The sequence below is a fragment of the Gouania willdenowi genome, chromosome 1, assembly GCF_900634775.1.
Source record: "Gouania willdenowi chromosome 1, fGouWil2.1, whole genome shotgun sequence".
NCBI lineage: Eukaryota > Metazoa > Chordata > Actinopteri > Blenniiformes > Gobiesocidae > Gouania > Gouania willdenowi.
Window position 1 is genome coordinate 33,546,262 of NC_041044.1, and position 23,539 is coordinate 33,569,800.

The window sequence follows — 23,539 nt, forward strand, 5'->3', positions numbered from 1 at the left end:
TAAAAAAAATACAAAAGATTACAGCAAAAATACTAAAAGTCAGCCACAAGAATCAACAAAATGACTTTCTAAAGTATATACAAAAGAACAACAAAAATACACAAAATGACAACAATACATAGCACAGAAATACACATAAATAAAAAAAAATATACAAAATGACAAACAAAAACACACAAAATGTCTCATAACAACACGCATTCATGCACACAACAAAAATACACAAAAAAAACCCCATAACAACAATGCTAACATTGGTCATTGTTCTGAATGTTGATATTGGGGTCCTCTGTTTATACAGTTTGATTTTTTGTGACCTCACTGTAATAAAAGTTGCCTATCTCTGCCCTAGACCTTCGTTTTGAGATGTGCCTTTCACCAATGCTTTGTGTTAATGTAAAATGGTAGATAATTTAATAATTTTGTTGTAAAGTGCCCCTCTTATTACGAGCCTATGGGGAGAGAGTTACACGCTTATTGAAACTTGCATACTTGTAGTAGATATCAGGACAGGAGTGTGCTTAATTCAGAGAACGAGAGCCTCAAGTTCTAAAGGGATTAAATGTCTCACTTTCACTATCCTATAATGAAAATACTCATGCTAGTATCGCATCTTGATGAACCCAACCATTCTCAATGTTATTCAACATCTGTTCAAGAAAAGGAATGAATGAACGAGAAATAATACAAAACCCACAGGAAGTGACTGCATTGGAAGAAAAATGTTTTTTGTTTGTGTGAGACATAGGATCAAGATGGTTCTACCACATCATGTGCATTAGGTGACATAGATGGAGCTTGGGTCCATTTTTGCAGCTATGCATTAATTGACATTAGCTACATAGAAGTTGCACATATTTGCAAATCTACAATGACAAAGTACTGTATGTCTAAGAACCTCCCTAGACAATGTGATTGTGCCTGTTTCAGTGTTATTTAGAGCAAAACGCATGGGAATGACTAAGACAGAATAGTCCATTATGATAAAACAATAGCCTAGAATATTTTTAAAACTAATTTAAAAACTGCTATGGCAGGAAGAGGCAGAGAGTTTGTAGGAGAACGGCTAGAGCACTTCCCGCTGTTTTTATTATACGCATCATTTTGTTAAGGCATTGAAATATTGGAGTTGATAACACGTAGACACTGCATCTATTCCCTGGGCTTCAACGAATACAGCCCGTATTTGAACTGTCATTTTCCCTTTAACAGGACCAAAAAAGAGAAAGTATTGTTTCTGATGGCACAATGAACTAAATGTTTTGGCTGTAACGTTTGGCTCTTTTCAATTTGCACAGCTGCCGCTCTAGAGGTCCCTGCACGGCCCTGCTGGATGGTTCTTTATTCCGATGTTTGAGCACACACACCCTAAAAACAGGTGGGCTGAAAATAACCTAATTAGGGCTTTTTTAATGAACCAACTGCTGTGTTAATATAGCACCAGCCCAAGAGTAGTTCATTTGAACCAGCAAGATGGGTCAGCCTATTGCAACCCAACAGATGAACTAAATATTTTACCAAATGCTGGGCCAAATTAACTGCAAATATGGTGTATTGTTTCAAACACATATGTGTTATATTCTTTACTCAAATGCAGGGTCAACATATTTTGAATTCTGGGTTGTTTTAAACACATACGTTTATAAAATTTTACCCAAATCCTGGGTTAAATTGTTCATCATTAAGGATTGTTTCTAGTATATATATTTATTGAGCAATCTGTTGAGATGCTGAGGGAAATTAACCAATACCTCAATAATAATTCCAACACATTACAGTATATCGTGTAAGAAAATAGCAAAAAATCAGCCATATCAAGTAGAAATCTATAACAAAATATATTGTACATTTGTTTGTGTGTATATATAAACAAAAACTGCTCACAAAAACGAAGTGACGCCACCTTCAAAATATGATATATATATATATATCATATTTTGTCCCTCAGAATGATCAAAGAGTTTAATTTGCATGTTTGTGATCCTAAGGCTCTTACAGAGATACTGCAGTGGTTATCTTCATGCTATTTATTCTTTCCATATGGAAAATGAAAATGTAAGTGTCCCTTTTATATATGTATGTCCCTTTTTAGATTATTCTAATTTTACAAGCCTTTATGGTTATACTGGGAATGTGCATATATTATGAGTGGATGTGTGTGTGTGTGTGTGTCCATCTCTCCCACTGCACTTTAGGAAACACATGCATGGCTCTCGAAGCATCAAGGCGATAGGAAAACATGCAGTAGGCAGCAATTATATCAAGTCAAAACATTTTTCATGGATGATTTCCTCCAGCATGGCTAAGATACACAGATTATAGCCAATGGGGAATCTTCTGAGGGAGAAGGAAATATATAGATAGAAAAGGAGGGAAGGAGAAGGAGGGCAGCACGGAAGATAAGAGGGTTAAAAAGTCTTTGAAAGGAGATCAGGAGGAAGAAAATGTGTTGTGAACGTTCAGAGGTCGCCTTTCACAGGCGAAAGGACTATATAAATGTGTTTAGAATGAGAGAAGGTGGAGGAGGAGGAGGAGAGAGGGTACTTTGTCAACACAATAGGAGGGGTTACTGTGAAGGTTAAAGAAAATTCACAAATGCAAAGGAAGATTTTCAAGTATGTGTGAATATTTTCTTTGGGTTTAAATTTTAGGTTCAGGTTCACATTTTTCCCATCATTATGGAATGAAATTCATTTCACGTGTGTGTGTGTGTGTGTGTGTGGGTTTTTTTTATACACAAGCTCACATCCCATTCTACAAGCTCTCCCATTTTACAACATATCGACTTTCATAGAAATCTTCCAAACATTTGCTAAATAAACATATAGCAGTAATACAACATATTCATCACCATGAAACTGTGAAATACAACTCGCTACAACTTTAATGAGAAGGGTGAGATTGAGAAGATGCACAGAACTCTGCAATGTTTGGCTGAATTTGAGAGTCTGAGTCTTAAATTCTTCTATATTTGCCTGAAGTGACAGGCATGCGCAGAACAGATCCTAAGTTGACACATGACCCTCCAGACATGTACGTTTACTAAATTAAAAATGGAGGCGTCCTGTGTAGAGCTTTGTGTTGCACTGAGAAATGTTCTTTCCAACAGAAGTCAGCACTTCATATCTTTAATTTCAACTTCCTTTGTCCACTCTCTGATGCATCCTCCACCATGGCCGTTGTTTTACCACACGGCTTCTCCTGGGACTCGGAATTATGACGTTTTCGCATGGTGATGACACCATAAAAAGCACCTCAGCTGTCCAGACTGCAGTCGCATAGCAAAAAATCGGATATGTATCGGATTTAGGACCACACATTAAATTGACCTGGGTCAGATTTGAAAAAATTGGAATTGTGCTGTTCAGACTGTCTTTAAAGGGGCAGTATCATGAAAAAAAAAATCACCTCATAATGGTTTTTCTACATTCATTTACATTCCTTTAGCCTCATTCAGAGGGCCAAGTTGAAAAAGTTCTGTTTCCTCCCTCCCTTGCTATTCCACATTTTGTAAAAAGTCAGCTCCAAACGCACGAGTTGGATTTTCTCGTCTTCTGACTCATAAGGTGGAAACTCCTCCTCTTGACAATCCTGGCTCCTCCTACCCTATAAGAATGTGAACTCCTCCCTCTCAAACTACCTCACAGGTAAAACAAACATAACAAAGGCAGGTTGATATTACAGTTAATATCAAAGTTATTATCTTTACGTTCAGTTAAAAGATAATCTGGAGCGTAGCATGAGCGCTAATAATGATGGTGTATCCATGCAGCTTCACAAAACTCCTGACAACGAGCTTCCTCTACTATCAGGTGTGGTGGAGTTATCAAATTGCTCCGTCATGACGCCAGTAAAGTGTTAGCATTTGTTCCCATTCTGCTGGTTATCTTTATTTAAGGAAGCTGGTGTGAAATGTCATTTGTTCTTTCTTAAACTTAACACAGAACTCATGCTATTCTCTGCTTTGATCTGGTTTTGCTGTTTCACTTTTCGTCTTTGCGGGACTGCTGCTCTAAAGCGTCAGCTAAAGGGTTTTGTTCTGTGTGTCATGTTGTGTGTTTGGATCTGACTGTGAGAGACTTCAGAGTGTCATGTCTGTTTATCATGTTTGCCATCTCGCATCGGTGCGAAAAATCTCCAACTGCTACATGAGCAATAAAAGTTAATAGGCATGCTTCCAGATGTCAAAACACTCTTCCAATAAACCTGAATGTCAAGGAAGCTATAGTTGGTAACACAACACAATATGAACCCTGCAAGCAAAAAAAAGGGTACAGAAACCCCCTTTCCTCAACTCCCACCCCACACACACACACACAGAAAAACTAGTTAATCTTCCGTGATCTTTCCCATTCACCTGTTCTCCCACGCTTTCACACACGCCCACGCAGCACACTACCGCAGCTCTAATATGTGAAAGGCTGAGACGCTGTATGAGTGTATTACACAGACCATTAGGCTAGTGAATGGACAGACGCTAAAATTGGAACTGACAGTGAACCAAATGACAGAAGCAGGAGTAACCCAGATGTAGCAGGGAAATAAAGCAATATCAGCTTGTTTTACTGTACCATAAACAAGCGCACATGCCAAAACACTGCACTGGACACACGCGCGCGCTCGTGCACAGAATAGATGGAAACAGCCTGTGAACGAAGCAGGTGTGACTCTGACAGCCAAGAGTGAGTAACAGAGCTATAGAACAGGATCTAACCATACACTGTAATGGATGGTAACGGGCAGACAAAAAGTAATCTTCATCACATGAATGAATCACTGTTACACTATCTTGGCAGCACACGTACACACACGCACACACGTCTCAGACTGAGTAAATACTGGGCGGATAAGTTTTCACACGTCTCTTGTACATGTTTATGGCTTATTTACATCTTACAAAACACATGTGGTAACTCCACAATACTATCATCAATATGTGTTTGCAAGTGTCTGGATGAGTGCAAAAAGTAATTAAAAAAAGTGCAGACAAAGTTAAACAAAAACAAAAAAAAACTAAGTATTCCAGTCACTAAGACAAAATAAATCTCTTGTACACAACTTTGCAAAAAACTTTAAAATTTTGCCTTTGGGTTTCATATGCACGACTGAAAATCATTTTATGTGCATATTTTGTTTTATGGAAATGTAGCTCCTTTTATTTTGTGTGCCCATTTAAATGTTTATTTTGGCACAAGGCTTTGTGTGCACATATTTGTGAGTGCTTTGCAGTATCTGTGTTTACGACAGGGAGTTACCTCCTGCTAGTATTCTAATTCCCTCACCATTCAGACTCACCCGCAGGTAAAACAACGAGCAGCAGGCAAAAACGCAGTCTCATAGTACCAGTCCAATAACACCTCCGGGCAACAACATCCTAATAAAGCTTAGCATTGTGTCAACAAACAATAAAACTGTATGATAACCTGAACTTTGTTAAAAGTTTTGGCAGTTAACCTAACGTCACCCAGATGACAACAACACAGCATGAAGTTATTCTATTGCAGTGGTATGAAACAGTGTTTAGTGCCTCCTTAATAGATTGATTTCTATTGTTTTTTATCCTTCACGGTCATTTCACGCCTGATGTGGGACCAAGACTGATCTTTGTATTTTTAGTTTTATAACATTGTATATCCACAATGTTATAAAGAAAACTACTGTTTGCAAAAAAAAACAAACAAAAAAAAAAAACCGTAAAGCAACACAACATTAGTACTGAGGGGTATTCCATAAAGGAGGGTTAACAAACTCTGAGTCTATCCATTAACTCTGGATCAACATACCCTGTGATGGGAAACTCTGGGTATCAGATTCCATTACAGCTGGTATGATGTGGGTTAATCAACCCTGAGTATGTAAACCTTGGGTTAATTACGTGCACGCGCGTGATAAAAAGCCATCATCAATGGATCGACGATTACACAAACTACCATGGTAACCACTCGGAAGAGAGTGATTTATTCACCCTGATGGGTGAAATAAGCCGGTGTTTGAGGAATATGAGCCTGTTCTAAAGGTCCGTTCACTAAGAACGCTCCTTCAGCTACCATAGTGGCTTAAATCACCCGTGATTAGTCACGGCTTTTGGTCACTTCATCACTTTATCGCTTCAGTGACGTGACGAGCGGGGAATAATATGAATAAAATGTATTTGAGGAGACGTGGCAGCAGCATAGGATGGTTGCATAGAAAGCCCTCCCGTTACACTGGCTATAAAGACAGTGACTGCCGCTTCACATCACATCATTTATATTGAGTCATCTCGACGTCCAATGTTGTCCAATGTTGTCATGTTGAAATAATGACAGCATTATGTCAGCCTTTATGTAGAAAAATTTAAAAAAAAAGAGTTAGCAAACTTTCTATCTCCATTAATAGCCCGACAGTCGGTCCAAATGCACCTCCATTTAATTTAAAAAAAAATTGCAATTTAATTCACAATCCGATCCAGGACTAACTCAGTGATGTAACTGAGGAACCAACCTGACATAACTGAGACAAATTTCATAAAGTTCAGTCATTTACAAACCATGATACACATTTTTGAAATTTGGCCAACAATGAGATAGGGATTTTTTGATTTTTTTAAACAGAATTGTATCCCCTCTAAAATTTAATGTAATCTTCCATGGTGTAAGGTCTACATTCAGTTTAAATCTGTTAAGCACTTTTGATGTAATCCTACTAACAAATAAACAAATAAACACCTGTAAAAATATTACCTCCTTAACACAAGCAATAACAACTCAATGATAATCTGGAATCATGAAACTTCAGAAAGTGACATAGTCTTGGAATGATGCCGATGGTTACAATAGTCACATATAAACACTGGATCTAATCAGGCAGGTGGTCTTATGCTTGTGTGGGTCCACGTTACAAGGGCAAAATTCGCAGCAGAGAAACTTTTATGAATACAAAAACTACACCGCCATCTATTGGCCTGGCATGTATACTACATCGTTTTTAAGGCTTCCAGCAGTCTCATGTAAACAGAGAAATTTTTTAAATGTTGCCGTGTGAATGCAAACTTTTTGGAAACAAAAATGGAAACGGATGCAAATCGTTGTCTGGCAACCAGGGCCTTCAGAGAGAGGCAAACGTTCTTTCACACACTTCAAACGCCCCTCCACCCCCAGCCACAGGACAGTGACTCGGCGCTAAGCTTGTCCCTCTACGCTTGCTGCTCCTGAAGGTTAATTTCTTTTCCTTCGCTTAGTAATATGCTCAAAACCAGTGGTTGAAATGGAAATGAGGGCAAGGAGGCAGCAACTCAGGTGAGTAAAGTATCAGGACAGGAACAGTTGGCGGGGGGTTGTGGTTGGGGGCTGGCTGGTCACCTACTACGCCTCAGCTGCTCAATGAGAAGAGTAATAGTCGCTTGTAACACCAGAAAAAGTTGCTACATCAGGCGTTAGTTGCTTTTTTTTTTTTGGATAAAAGTCACTGTAGCCACAAATGTTTTTAAGAGTTCAATGCTGCTGACCAAACAAACCCCATCAAGCATTAAAAGTTCTGCCTCCGAAGCGTAATATAAAGTTATGTTTTCAGTTTTTTATACAGGTTTCTTTTTTTTTTTTTTTTTTTTTAATTCTCTCTAAGTTTTTGAAAGAAGCTATGAGGCTCCTTATAAAAAGCATCCAAAAAGCCTAAAAAAGATTTAAATGATAATTATGTGAGATATTATTAGATTTGTGTTTGTGTAATATACATTTTTATTATGCAATTGAAAGGAAAGTGTACATAAACAATGCAGCAAATGAAATGATAGCGACGACAATAGCGATCTACTTCGAGGAGAGAATGGAACATTTAAGTGGCCTGTCTGTGTAACGTTAGCTGGTCAGCAGCTGGGAAACCTGCAGTGTAAACCTCTCTCTGGTGGAACAATCTCTGGTGATAGAAATTACATCTCTAATTGTGCTGAGCTAGTGATTCATTCTGGGAGTGTTGGCGTGGACATTCGGCTCATTCAATATGCAAAGCTTAGACAATAGCCAACGGGCTCATGGACCTTCGCATTAGTTTGTTCAGAAATGGATAGTGACTCACTCGACTTTTATTCAGATTAATACAATTACAAGATAAAATGTTTCGACTTGCCAGACGCTTTTACTGCTGTACAGTATATTTCAACACTGTCATTTCATTGGAGCAGTGGTTCTCACACTTTTTTGGCCTTTTTTTTGCCCTTCCTCTCATTTCTGAATCCAAGTAAAACCTATGTCTGACTACAATATTTTGCCTAAAAACATCTAATTAGCATAATGATGGAATTAACAAGTGATAAAACAAATTTTAAAGAATCTCATTTTGTAAATAAGTGGAAAGAAATGGTATTTAGTGCAGTGGTTCCAAACCTTTTTTGGATAGTAACCCCATTTTGATATCAAGAATTTCTAACCCAAAACCCTAAACCCCAAAAACATTTAGATTTCATTTGTGATCATGCTTGAGCTGAATATATATATATATATATATTTTTTTTTTTTTTATTTTTACTACATTTTAGTTTAACTAGATTTATATTTCCTCATTTCAGGTGACCCCAAATGGGTTCCCAATCCCAAGATTGAAAAACACTGATTTACTGGCTCCTGAATAGATTTATTTTTATAGTTTTGATCATTTCTGATTATCATAAAATGTCAGTCCTGGTCCCACCCCAAGACTGACACTTTATTTGTAAATTTTCCTCTCTCTCTCTCTCTCTCTCTCTCTCTCTCTCTCTCTCTCTCTCTCTCTCTCTCTCTCTCTCTCTCTCTCTCTCTCTCTCTCTCTCTCTCTCTCTCTCTCTCTCTCGTATACCTCTAGGGGTACACGTACCCCCATTTGAGAAACACTGCATTAGAGAATCCAAGAATTGAAATAAACATAAACAAGTTTTATCATAAAAATAGCAGAGCAGTTCATTGAGATACAGTGTTTGCCTTCCAGTGAATGGTGTGACTGTGATCGTCCATCCATAAACTAGACAACCATGACCTTGAAGAAAATAAGCTGATGTTTAAAACATTTTAAATCAGTCAGGTGCTGCTGTATAAATTATTAGCAAAGGATACTCCTGTCATCTAAGCTCAACGCTTTTCTAGTAGAAATCCTGAACCTCGTTCCGTGCTTGGTCTGTTTAGGGATTAGAAACCGCCCCCATGGAGGTAAAGAGAAAGCAATACCTGAGATACTGAAGATGAATGAAGATGGGTAAGGGTAGCAATTAAAAGAACGGAAAGCACCACGAGAGAATAAACACGGCGGAGAAAGAGACAGAGGAAGATGAAGTGAGAAGAGGAGAAAGAGTGAAGGAGGAGATAATAATAAGAAACATGAGGACTGCTGGAATCCTGAGAGGATCTGTCAGCTCTGGTTGGCTTTGATTTTAATGGAAGCCACAGCTCCTCTACCTCTAACCCATTTGGCCTTAATTCCAACACTGTGCTCCAAACTTTTTAAACTTTAATGGCTGCTTCTTAAGTGCCCGCTGCTGACAACATTGATTTGGCTTTAAGCCATGCTGTCCAACACGCCTTTATTTTCTCTCGCAAAATCGAAAGAAACATCTACTTTCTGACATCCTCCTCCTCTATCGCCTCCTCATCCTATTTTACTCCCACAGTGTCTTTATCCTCTTGTGTGTGTTTTTATTTGATGTTGTCAGCAGTTTGTGTGTCACAGGATAGGTTAAAGAAATAAATCAGATTAAGATATGGGGGGCTCAGGGGGTAGGGGGGTTAATTGTTTGTCCAGTTAGGAGCAGGTTGGCTTTATACAAAGTGTACACCTTTGTCAACCGTGATTCACATGAAAATCCAAAAAGTACCCAAAGTATTAGAAGTCTACTGTGTCATGTTAAAAGATCTTTGTATCTAGAAAACCTTCTGCAAATGCTCCACACACAAAAAAAAATTGAAAGTCTGAACAAATTACTTTAATAATTATCATTTGGAGGTAACTCTTTAATTGAAGTTTTATACATAAGGCAGACATTATCTGTCATTAGCATGAATAAGGTGTCATGAAGGCTGTCATTAAGTGTCATTCGGTAAATTACGACACCTTTGGAGCTATGTTGACATTTTTTGGATTAGGTAGAGGGATTTAGTAGGTTTAGGTAGAATTAGGGGTAGGGGTTAGGGTAATAAAGTGTTAGGGGTTAGGGTAATAAAGTGTTAGGGGTTAGGGTAATAAAGGGATAGGGCAGCAAACAACACTTAATGACAGCCTTCATGACACCTTATTCATGCTAATAACAGGTGCCCTTGTCATGTTAATGACAGCGTAATGTATGCCTTTACGTATAATTCTTCAAGTAACCTAACCCAAAATAATCCATTTGGATTATTGCCAACTAGAAACTGACCAAACTGATATAATTGGTTATAAGAGGAGGACAATTGTTTGAAAATGGCTGTTCTGGAACCACCTTGGTATGTGAAAACATTACTATTTTGACATTTAATAGTGAGATTGAATCAATGACTGAAACACATTTTCACTGTCTTCAAAGTGAATTGCTTGGAAAGACCAAGATAAGCTTATCCATGCATGCCATCACTAAGAGAACTGACTACTGTAAAGCTCTTCTGATAAGCAATGGTAAACGGAAGAGAGGCTTGGATGGGCTTAATAATAATAATAATAATAATAATAATTATTATTATTATTATCAATATAAACACTGTAATTACAGCATAATCCCTGCTCATCAAGGAATACAATAATAATAATGGCTTGGATTGGATCACACCTGAGTGCCAATCAGGAGGGAGCTAATCACTCACAACCCAAACACACTCACATCACATAAAACAAAGGATTTAAAATAAAAGAGGAACCCAGGGGCTATAAACAAACAAATTATAACCCCTGACACTTCCACGGCAAGTCTATCTTTAGTAAGAATTTTGTAATAAATAGACTAAATAAATAGACTTTTAAAGTAATCCTGCTACCCAGACAGCACACAATTGTTGCGCCAATGTTGGTCCAACCCATATAGTTTTATTGCCTCTAGACTTCCCAAGTCTGACCCAGGCTGGATTCAAACCCCTGACCCTATGCTTTCATGCGCGCTTCCTTAAACTATAGCGTGGCTGCCATTTTGCGCCTACGGCCACCACCGACATTCATGCACAATTCATACTCTTTCGTTCATTCATTCGTTCATTCATTCATTCATTCAGAATAATTCATTCATCCGCAAGGGGAAATTCAGTTTCAGTTACATCCCATCCAAGTGCCTTGCCAAAGGAAAAAACAACAACAACTTGGACAGAGTGGGATTCGAACCCCCCAACCCTTTGCTTACTGGACCACCCACTCTATCACTGATCCATGATCATGACTACTGTACCTTCTTAAATCTGAATCTGATGTTTTCTTTATTTGAATATTGAGCTTTCTGGAACACATTTTTATACATGCTGAAAAGCTTTAATTGAAATGCTCTTTGTTCAGCGCCTTGTGACAAGTGCTTTAATAAAAGATGACGAGGGTGAGAAGCCGTGTAACAAATATCCTTCAACTTTTGAAAAAGCTTTCATAATATCAAGTCCTGTTAAAAGCCCAAACCAAACCCCAATGTTAGACAGTCCCAACTCCTAATTCTTCCCATCAATGCGGAGCTATGTATGCATGGATGACAGAGAAGGAAGGAGGTCCAGAAACAGAGGGAGATAATGGGGGAACAAAGGCCAGGGACAGACAAAAGAAAACATGAAACAGAAGAAGACAGAGAGAGAGAGACAGATGACAGAAAAGAGGCTGAAATTATAATTCCCGCCCCCCTTTTTTCTTGTGAAGTGACAGCTACAGTGATGTATAACCCTGGCAGTGGAAAGTTAATTAGATAGGCTGGGTTACAAAGAGATGACGGACTGAAAAGGCTGTGAGGCAGAAGGGTGGAGGCTGGTGAGAAATAGTGATGGAGAAAAACACTAAAGAAATGTGAAAGCCAAAAATACACAGAACGGGGCGAGGAGAAAAAGTTTTTTAGTTAATAGTGCACTTTATCAGACAGGTACCACTAGGATTTTGAGTTAGATCTTATTTAACAAAATTGTGTTATTAGTTGTTTCTTCTTTCGAATTGCACATGACAAGACATGACTAAATCTGATCAAAGGAAGTGACAGATTACTTAATATCTCTATGTCTGTGTGGGCAGAAAATAATATATTTATTTCAATTATAAGCATTAATCAATAGCTGTCAGTTATCAGTGGCTTATAGCTTGAAGAGAAGGACACAAATTGATACATATATAATCAATCACATCTCTGAGTTAAGCACTAAAAAACAAAGCATACATGTGACACTTTCTTTATTTTCAAAGTCAAGGTAAATCAAGCCAATGTGAGTAATGAAAACTGTAGATAATGGAAGTATAGAAAAGGACTTATGCTAAAGTTATATTATATAATCAATTTTATGACTCTCCTCTGGCAGAAATTGACATCGCAAAGCCTGCTTTATATGTTTCCTATTAAGAGATTTCATATTGTTGTAAAATTGATACTAATTGTAATAATTTTAACTGATAAACACCAGATTGTCTTTTTAATTGCTTTGTTGTTTCAACAGAAATAAACTTTCTGGATGAATTAGTTGTTGCTACAATGTCATAGGCAATTAAAATCGTGTAATCTAAATGACATAAAAATCCTCGCTGAAACTTTTTATATTCTTTAACTCACTTCATTGAAGAATAATTTACATTCAGCACAATAAACAGAGTTACTCCAAAAGGTGCTGCCCCAATCAGTCAAGGCCAAATATATAATGCTGTAATGAGTGTTCAGGCACACAAACAATAAAATGTCTGCAGAACAGATGTGTGCAGACATTAAACAACATCATTTACTTTTATTATCTCATTTTGGTAGACCTGTCAGACACAAATTTCACTTTGAGGTACTCGCTACTCATCAACCACAAATTAGTGTGTAAATCCATTCTCCTGCTCACGTGTACTTTTAGAATCCCACACTTTCTCTTGCAGACATTGTTTTCCTTTTCTTGAAGTGTCTTACTTTCATCACTTTTCATCTCATTTAACCCTTTTGTCAATCTGGTCAATTAATTGTTTTTAGTAACGTTCAGTGTTGGGCGGTAACGCGTTACAAATAACGCGTTACTGCCCCAACGTTACTTTTGACAGTAACTAAAACTCTAACGCAATTTTTTAAAAAGAAATACACTCAGGTAACGTTACAATATGGTGTGTTTGTCTGTTACTTTACTAGCTGTGGTATACTTCCTCTTTAAGGTGGCGCTAGATATTTTTGCGGGATGCCGTCCCAACCACGGTAAAGCAAAAGAACAAGAAGCATTGTCGGCATGTGCGCTAATCATGGCGAGTAAATGCAAGCCTCTCATACGTGGAAATACGCGCATTATTTTGCCAATCTGCCTCCAAATGATACATGCATCGGTGAAGCGCAAAGCTAACGCTGCGTTGGTGGACGTGAGGGAAACCTCTGCACCGAAACAACAGCGGCTGGATTTTAACCGGACTGTTTAACCAGAGTTTAAAAAATAGATAAATAAATAAATTTATCCATCCACCCATCCATCGATCTATTCATTTTCTGCCTCTTATCCGTAGTCGGGTCACGAGGGCAGCATCCTTAACAAGAAAGCCCAGACTTCCCTCTCCCCTGGCCACTTCTCCAGACATAGTCTCTCTAGCTTGTCCTGGGTCTTTCTCTGGGTCTCCTTCTGGAGGGACGTGCTCTGAATGCCTCACCAGGGAGGCGTCTGAGGGCATCCTAATTAGGTGCCCAAGCCACCTCATCTGGCTCTTCTCAATGCTGACTGAGCTTCTCACCCTTTCTCTACGGGAGAGCCCAGCCACCCTACGGAGGAAACTCATTTTGCCTGCTTGTACCCGCGATCTTGTTCTTTCAGTCACGACCCAAAGCTCATGACCATAGGTGATGGTAGGAATGTAGATCGACCGGTAAATTGATCGGTGCAAACTCTGCATCACTGCAGACGCCGTACCAATCAGACTTCGAGGTACTTGATCTCTTTCACTTGGGGCAAGATCTCATCCCCAACCCGGAAAATGCACTCCAACAAATTCACTCTTAAAAAGTAACTAAAAGTACTTTGTGCTGTTGTTTGTTGTGGACATAATTCTAATCAACACAAAGGGGTTTATAAACTATTTTGAATACCAGCAAAACCAACCAAGTGCCGACAACGTCTATGGTGATCAAATGTAAACAGAACTGACTTGGACGAAGAAAAAACTAAGGACTCGCAGTGACTATTTTATCAGTGGTAAGTACTTTCCACAGTATTTTCATCTGAATGCGCAAAAAACTTGATATTTGCAAAATACTAAGCCTTTATTCCGATTATCATTTGCTAGGGAAACCTGCTCGACTGTATAATGAATCCTCGCCAGACTGGGCTCCAACTCAAAATGTTGGCCATGACAAAGTAAAGGAAAGCTCAAAGTCACTTGATCAAAGTTATAGACGTGTCTAGAGAGAGAATAAAAGACAAAATCTTACTGCAGAGGAGTCAAAAACACAACAACCTTCGACATTTCGCAGTGATTGGGCTGTTATACTTATTCTTTTACTTGATCATTATATTGAAAATATAAATTATAAAAACTGTGACTTTGCTTGTTTATATTTATTATTATTATTATTATTATTATTATTATTATTATTATTATTATTATTATTATTATTATTATTTATGTTTTTGCAATTGTGGTGTGAGAAGGCATCTGTGAGGAGGCAGAAACATGTAAATGTCATGTAAATTATCTAGTAATGTAACTGGTTATCGTAACAAATATTTTTAGTTTATTCTTACTTTAACAGCCAGTGATACAGAGTTGGAAACCGTAATAAATAAAGACAGCTACACAGAAGAAGAAAAAAGAGAAAATGCAAGAGTGTGTTGTGCATTAACTCATTTTTCAGATTCTATTGTACCTTTTGATTAGGCGAGAAACGTTGCTTTCTATAAATTTTTAATTTTCTGTTTTGCAAGCTATTGAGCAAGGAATAAAAAACTGTACACACAAAAATTTGTGAAGTTATTTGAGCTGTTCTGCATAAGGAGACTTGCATATTCAACAAATCATGAAATTTCAAACTCATGTTATTTAGTATTGTTTGCTGTTGAAAAAATCATGGCATCGAGAGTGGTGAAATATGTGAATAAAGTGAACACATTAGTAGACACGCTGTTAGCAGATGCCGTTTTGTTTGTTTGTATATCCTCCAATGTGGCGGCGCGTGGTTACGCAAGCAGTTTTGGTCACGTGGTTGAAAACAATCTATAGGATAATCTTATAAAACGGAAGAAAATCTGGCACTTGCAGGGATTTGGTCGGGACAAAAAATTTATTTTATTTATTTATTTATTCAGTTTATTTCCGACATGGTTGCATTCACAGAAGTTTTGTTATTATTATTATTTTTTTTTTGTACATGCCGAAAAAGGAGACGAGAGAAGCAGTTTGCTGATCCAAGTCCCGTCCCCTGTTTTTTTTTTGTCCTTTTTTTGTCCTTTTTTATGTAAGATTTATTCTCAGCTGTAGTCAGTGTTGTCTTTTTTCATTCCTCCTCTCCATCGTTGTTCGTGTCGTCCTTGTTCCCTGCAGATTTCATTCCCCGACTTTGTTTACGTTCCTCCAGTTCAAAAGAAAACTTCATCGTCTTTCGAAGTTCCTTGTTTTGTCTCTGCATCAAGGTTATTCTAGCTGTTAATAGCTATTGACAGTGCTGTGTTTTCCAATGTTAGATTGAACCCTTTCTCGTATAAACACATTACTATGTCTTAGTTTATAAGCAGTAATTTAAATGTGACCCAATAAGGGAAGAATAGATTATCTTCAGTGATTTGGTATGTAGTATTTGTTGTAATTTCCATAGGATGTAGTTCTGTTTTCAATGTTTAGTCTTTAAGATGTTTTTTATATAATGTATTTTTTATTTTTTTTGCATGTGTTTGCGTGTGTTTCTGGGTGGATGTTGTCGTTAGTATTAAATATTGTAAGTATTGGTAAATGCTTTATTATCTTTATGTACTGGTACCCCGCATACGATGAAAGTGTAAGTGCACCTCAAAATGCCTTGATTATGGGCGTAGAGGTAGTTAAGTCCAGTCACAGCAGCCCTGCCCCCACATCACTGCGCATTCTCGCATGGAGCTGTCAATCAATGCTCGCTAAGGGCTGTGAGAGGAGAAAATCACTCTTCTCCCATCTTTCAAAGGAGGGGGCGGTGCCAACAGTGACGGTTAGTGATGTCACTTATCCAAAAAGAGGTCACTAATCTAATCTCAGCCAATAGGAAAATTAAATTGCAATAGCCGGCGTTCAACCCATAGAGGGCAGTCACTGACATTTTACAACTAAAAATGCTAAATTAATATACTAAAATGTAAAAATGGGACGAGGATAAATAAACTATGCACCTAATAATGTAGGTATTCAGCAGAAAAAAGTGGTTTTAGGGCCCCTCCTCTAACTGCAATGCTAAAGCTGAAGACACTTATACTTTAAATGACATTCATATCCATCAATCCTGACAAAGTTTGTGTGAAATAATGAGGTGTGCTTTATTACATATGAGATGCATACAGTGCAACCAGAAGGGGGGTCATCCCTCTGTTAATTACAAAGCTGATAACACATTATGCTCCAGCAGACAAGCAATATGGCAGACGCTCACACGCACCCAGAGCCACAAATGACAGGGAACCTCATCAAACCAGCTCTAATGAAGACACTTCTCCCAAATAGAAGAGGAACGAGAGACGGCTTGATGAGAAGACGAGAGGAGTAAAAGAGGACAAGGTCGCCTAGATTGATGGCGCTCATTAGCCTAATAAGGTACTTTAATGAAGTGGACCCAACACTATTGAAAGCCCTGGCGTATAAGGACTCACTGACACAACCATCCCACTGGTTTTGTTGTCCTTTGGACAGAAAACTTTCATTAGTTAATTTTTGCAAATGCCCAGATAACACACAGTCTCTCACACACACTCACCTCCCCTTCCGATGACTGCAGGAGGAGATCTTTCCGACAGGACGCTGTGAAGTCTCCCACTCCAGCATTAATCTCCACCCCTCTGGGAGCCTCCAGGGTCAAGGTTCGGGTTGGAGACTCCAGCCTGAGAGCCATAAACAGACTGAAGTTAATGCAGAGTCCGTGGAAACCAAAATGAAAAAACAAAAACCATGTCGGATGAAGTTTGGGCCTCTTGCTCTGAATAACAATAGATTATCACTGAAGGATCAACAATAAGTCAAATATAAGCCTTGCTCTCAGTCCTCTGGCTGCTCAGTAAAAGCCAGCACTATCAATTGTTGAACTGGTGAAGGACAATATACCAAGTCCAATATTTTTGAAACACTTAATCGAAACCAAAAAAAATAAAAAGTTTAGAGCTTTAGAGTTGTGGACTTTGGATACGAATAAATTGTTCAAAACATTGGCAACGTCTAAGGAAATAACCCATTTGGTAGCTTTTTGATACATTTCATTTTAAAGCTAGGTTTTAAATGTTTCGTTTAAATGTAGCTTTTAAAACCATAATCCTGACAGTTCGGCAGAGGAGACCCTGAACCTCCCAGTTGAGAGGCTGAGTATTCAAACCAAATGTTTGTTGGAGAAAAGTCAGGCTTTCATTCAGTCTGACCAAAGGACACCTGCAAAGACCTTAGTGCCTTTGATAAAAGAGGTTCTGGTTTAAGAAGTGCATAAAAAGCCTTTTTTTCCACTGGCTGTCCTTCATGCTTTGCACTAACGGAGTCCATCAAACCAAATAACAATTTAAGAGGTTGACGTTAAGTATCAATAGGTTTAATCAGGCATGTATTTTGGCACAATGAGATGTACTTTTGGTTAATTGAATTTATTGAAACGCAAAATACAATGGAAATCAGATTAAATCATTTCAGATTGGGGCTTTCAATGAAATCTAGTATTTCCTGCAAAGATTGGATAAAGATTCAACAAAGCAGATCACTTGCATCCAGATAATGTCTTTTAATTTAAAGCAGAGCTGGAAGCAGACTGGTTTGCATCAGAATTAAGTCATTTCACCTCTATTTGCAACTTCTATCTGCGGGAAAATGGGAGATTATGAGTCCTATTAGTGCTAAATGACTTACTGTGTGATGTGTCCTTAAAGGGTTGAGCTACTTCAGGGGGGAAATGACATTGTTTCTTTAGATGGTTTAATTTTCTCAGACTTGTAAAGCATCTAAATGTTTGGTTCATTTGCTCACTTCATTTATTCTTTTTACCAAACAGCTTTTAAAAGGTTTGAACATGAAACAAATCCTACGCAATGTCTTTGTGGTAGTGATTTCTACAAGCTAGATGTGTATGAGATCATGTAGGCTCTGCATCCTGGCAGCGCTAAGCATTCAGGGGTTATAAGAGATGGAAATACATATTTTCCTTTTGCTCTGACTTTTGATTGGTAAAAAAATAAATAATTTTTCTCTACAGAACAGTTTTGCATCTGCATATGGGAGCATGTGAGAGACAGGAGCTTGCAGTTACGGAAAGACAATCACAAGATGCTGCTGAGAAAGTAAACCGCTTCCCATGGACGTACACATACTGTACATGCTTCTATCAATTACGGTTATCAATGTCTCTTGTTTTGTTTCCATCTGTCAAAATATTATAATTCCAGTTTGGTTTTCACCCATTTCAATTTTACTCCAATGGAAATTGTAGACAGATGGAAATACTATGTATGCATATTTATTTAATCCACATCTCAGCTATTCAGTGTTTTTTTTTGGGGGGGGGCATTGTTCAATTCAGCATAGCACAATAACTGTATTTTCATAGATAGGTTTTCATCAAAAAGATACAATTTATGTTTGAGATTTAATTATATCCAAGATATTTCCCCATTATAACAGCTCACCATCTCTACCACAGATCTAGCTCCCAGGCATAGCAACACTATTTTACACAGCATCCATATTTGTCTATAATGACATGGTGAGCAGAATTGATATAATGCATTAATGCATGGATGGAATATGGGTTCAATTTTTTTTCAATTTCAGTATCCTCCCACTTAAAAGAATAAAGACCAACGGGGGGATGTACAATTATATTCCACTCTGGATCATCTGAAGTTCAACAACACATGCAGTAGATAACAAAAGCACTCAGAGAGAACAAACCTACACCAAGAGCCAGATATTCACAGTTATCTGGATCAGTGATCATAATCACGGTACTAAGATTACTCACACTTTAATGGCTTGGAAGACATTTCTATCCTCATTAGTAATGATACAGCTGGTCTGAATGTACACCTACAGTTTGTTTTTCAAAAAAATGCAATGAAATGTGCAATCCAGATCTGATCTGGATAAAACTCCGTGTGGTAATTGAGGAACTGAGTCAAATTTCATTAAGTTCTTTTAGTTAGAAAACCGAGTTTTTCAAAGTTTGAAATGGATCCACAATCAGTATATTGATCTGGATTACTTCAAAATGTTATGGAATCTTCAATGGCCTAAGGTCTATATTTGGTCAAAACAGTGACAAAATCTTTTGACGTAATTCTGCTAACAAACTAAATAAATATGGTAAATGCTGTTGAAAACATATGAAGAAGTACTAAAATCTACTGTCAGCATAATCTTTGCTGTTGGACTCTGCATAGAGGTTCCGTAGCCTCCAAAGCAGAACCTCCAGGTTCTGTAACAGCTTCTTCCCTCAGGCCATAAGACTTTTGAACAAAATATAATCCTTTCATTCCCCTCAAACCCCCATAACCGGATTACCTCACTGGACTGTAAAAAAGACAATATAATCCTCACTGGACCAATAAAATAGACAATATAACATGCATTAACTCCCCAACCCCTAAAAAAGAACAAAAAACAAAAACGTGCAATATACTTATCTGTATAGGAATCTTACGCATAGCTTTTCCTCTTGATATCTATTTATATCTGCACCTCTTTTTTGATACTAATTACTTTATGTAAATACTTACTGCAGTTTTTTTAACCTGCAATACGAGCCAATGTGACGGAATTTTGTTCTTATCTGTACTGTAAAGTTCAAGTTTGAATGACAATAAAGAAAGTCTAAGTCTAAGCTTCGTCTTTGAACAATCCCTTCCAAAGTAGATTTCCAATTTAAAAACGTATCACTTTAGAATGGTAAATACAATCTACATAATTCAAGCCAGCTGGCCATCCCACCCCCAACCTATGCAATCAATAATAAAAAAAAAATATATATATATATATATATATATATATTTTTTTTTTTTTTTTTTTGAATGATCAAAAAGTAGCTCTCTTGTAATAATATGGAATAAAAGGGCAGACCTCACATTTTAGAAGCCAAGCCTTTAGTCTGTGTTCTTTCAAGGGTTTGGGTAGAAATTGTTGAAGTTTGGGCTTTTTAATGTGAGTTATATTTCCCATAAGTCTTGGCTGACATTCATCCTGCCCTTTTCCTTTTCAGCGTTACTGAAGGCTAAACTACCTGATTGCCACCTTGCCATTTGGGACAAAAAACTTTTAACCTTTTCATGCTAAATGCTTCTCCATATAACCCATCACCCTGGTTGCTGTAGAGTGAAGCCTCACCCAGTCAAAGAGACACTTTAGGACACTTTTCTATCTTACCGAATGCTGCACGGTGATGAATTGAGACGGATTCATAGACGGTAAAAAACTTCGAGTTTAGGCGAAGTTCTCCGAGAGAGAATGCAGATACATGACATTTATACACCTTCCAGACGTGACCAGCGAGTTTACGTCTGAGTGGAGGAAGATTATGCAGAGGGTTTAAATCGCACAATGAAAGCCTGGAGGTATGAAAAGAGGAAGTGAAAAGAGAAAGTCCTGGGCTGTTTAAAAACATTATAAAGGTACCATCGAGTTACTGAGGTGAGACAAGAGGAAGTCAAGGAACATTAGATATTTGTCTTGGTGGAAAACTTTGTGTGTATGTGAGTGAAAGAGCATACCGATCTCCGTTCTATCAAAAATCAAATTACATTTGGAAGCATTTTAGCGTTTGCAAATCTCCCATAAGTTTGTGTATTGGCATAGCTACCTTGTGATTGCTTAATGTCCCGTACGTGTGTGTACCTTTGTGTGAGACGCTGCCAGACAAACGTAAGCGTAACTCCCGAAAGAGTTTTTTTTTTTCAAAGGCCTTAGCTGTCTTGCTCGCTGTGAAATGTAGCTGCGGAAGTGGCTAATGGCAGAGTGCAGGGAGTGAAAAAAAATGTCAAGCAATTTCATGCCTTTGTGACTTCAACGACATGCTGATAATTTAATCACTGAAGAAAGACTTGCCTCAACCCTCCATTACTTTAGCAATTCCATTCATTGTTTGGGAACTTGTTTTTGTTCTGAGAAAGACAAAAGTTGTTGATAGAAATATCTATAAATCAGTGAGTTGCCAAACTCTCTGTCAGGACACACTAGTGTGTGATCCTTTGGGTCGGTCGTAAACAATGTTCAATTATAATCAGAAGAGCCAAAACCATATCATTGAAATACTGCAGGTTTTTGTTATTGATTTGCATCAGTGACATTAGCCTTTGTATTGATTGGAGACGTAAATTATCACATCTAATTGTTTATAGCTGACAGTCTAGGTGTGCCATCGCAAATAGTCTTCTAACCATCTGTTAAAATGACAAACACATTTAATACATGCTTGTTTTTTGTGTTGCTTTTTGATTTATTGGTAGGTTAAATAGATCAGTCATTTGCACATTTGTAGTATAGTAATATAGTATAGTAATTTATTTATGTCCAACATTTTTCTTTTTGCACTACTAGCCTATGATAGTATTTGTATACTATGTTGCTGCAATTGTGAATTTCCTCTCTGGGTATCAATAAAGGTGTATTGTGTTGTATTCTATTCTATTCTAGAAGCTTAAAGCATAGGCACACCATGGTCAAACTGAAGGAGGTAAACAATCTCTGTAGCCACAGCTGCTTCGGGTTTTGTGCAGAAAACCCCCCCTAAATTGGCCGTAGGAGTGAACAAGAGTATGAGTGGTTGTGTGTGTGTTGCCCTGCAATGGACTAGCGCCATTGTGAGGGTGTACCCCCCATGATTTAAAATTTTTAATTTTTAATAATAATAATAATAATAATAATAATAATAATAATAATAATAATAATAATAATAATAATAATAATAATATTTAAAAACCTTTGTCTCCATCAAAGTTACTGAAGAGCTTCATGTAGTTTTGTCACGGCAAATTTGCGGTGATGAAGTCCAGTCACAGCATGATGATTTTATAAAAAAGGATTTATTATAAACTAAATGAAAAATAGTGCAAAAAAGGTCTTTCATCCTGTAGGAAGGGCAAGCGGCCAGCAACTAACTGGAAAGTTCCACAGCTTAAACTTTATACAGATAGAGAAAAGTCCTGGGCCTGATGAGAGGAAAAGGAGGGGGTCAGATGCCCCCAACAGTGGAGACGTTAGAGCAATGATATCTGTCTTGATAATATGTGTGCATCAGTTGGTGTGTGTGTGTGTGTATGTGTGTGTGTGTGATGTGAGTGTGTGTGTGTGTGCGTGTGTGTATCTGCATGTGAGTCCACATGTGAGTTTGAGTTTGGCCTTGGTCAGATGCAGCTCATCTGTGTGCGTAGGTGAAAGAATGTGAGTCGGCCATCTAAACCCTGTGAAAGGCATAGACCAAGAATCACATCTTATTATACATAGGCACTGTTACAGAGCTCTGTTAATCAGAGCTTTGGTATGAGACCTTCAGCAGAGACTGTTTGTTGCTGGCACTGTGAATACAGCACAACCTGTCTGTACTGCGAGTAATCTAATCTAACATGACTCAGCAAAGGAGCAACGTCTCTGTTCAAAAGTACAACGATATAACGCAGTCATTGTGTATAAACACATGACAAAGTGTACACATGAACACACATTTGATGATATGATGATTAATATAGTAATTGCCATAACAGTTTAAAGATTTCTTTCAAAATATGTAAGGTGGAAGAGTTTACTTTAGTTCTTATGTAATCTCCAGGAATGCTTTCTACATTATGATATTCTAAAAGGATTAAAGGCAATATTATCTACCCTTGAGGGAAGGTTGAATGTATAGCTTTAGCATACAGGATCATATAGATGAGAAAAGCACAACACAGAGGATGATTTGATAAGGGAAATGCCACTGCAGAACATGTTACATTAATACAACAGATAATAAATTCCACATATTGCACTAAAGCGATTTACAAGTCAGCGGTGTAACGGACCATGTGAAAACAAGCCGTTTTTATTATTCATGATGTACATTAAAAACATTTGTTTCCAAAGTGACACTTGGAAAGTCCTTCAAAGATTTATATTGTCCTCCTGGTTATAACACTGCACTATTACAGCTTCCCATAGAAGACATAACTGAGTGGATAATTTACCATTGTAAAATGACTTTTTATTTATGTATTCCCCCACCACCCACCGCCCCCCAACACACACACACAACACACCACACACACACACACACACAACA

At 37.7% G+C, this 23,539-nt stretch overlaps 1 protein-coding gene across 4 annotated transcripts in view; it reads right to left on the reverse strand.

Annotated features, from left to right (window-relative positions):
* The window catches only part of sgcz (sarcoglycan zeta), a 372,407-nt gene that overhangs the window by 4,521 nt on the left and 344,347 nt on the right, over positions 1-23,539 (reverse strand). For all 4 annotated transcript variants that reach the window (XM_028456492.1, XM_028456482.1, XM_028456496.1 and 1 more), the window contains one exon: positions 17,021-17,144. In XM_028456492.1, coding sequence (XP_028312293.1) covers positions 17,021-17,144 — 124 coding nt within the window. The remainder of the gene's footprint in view (positions 1-17,020; positions 17,145-23,539) is intronic.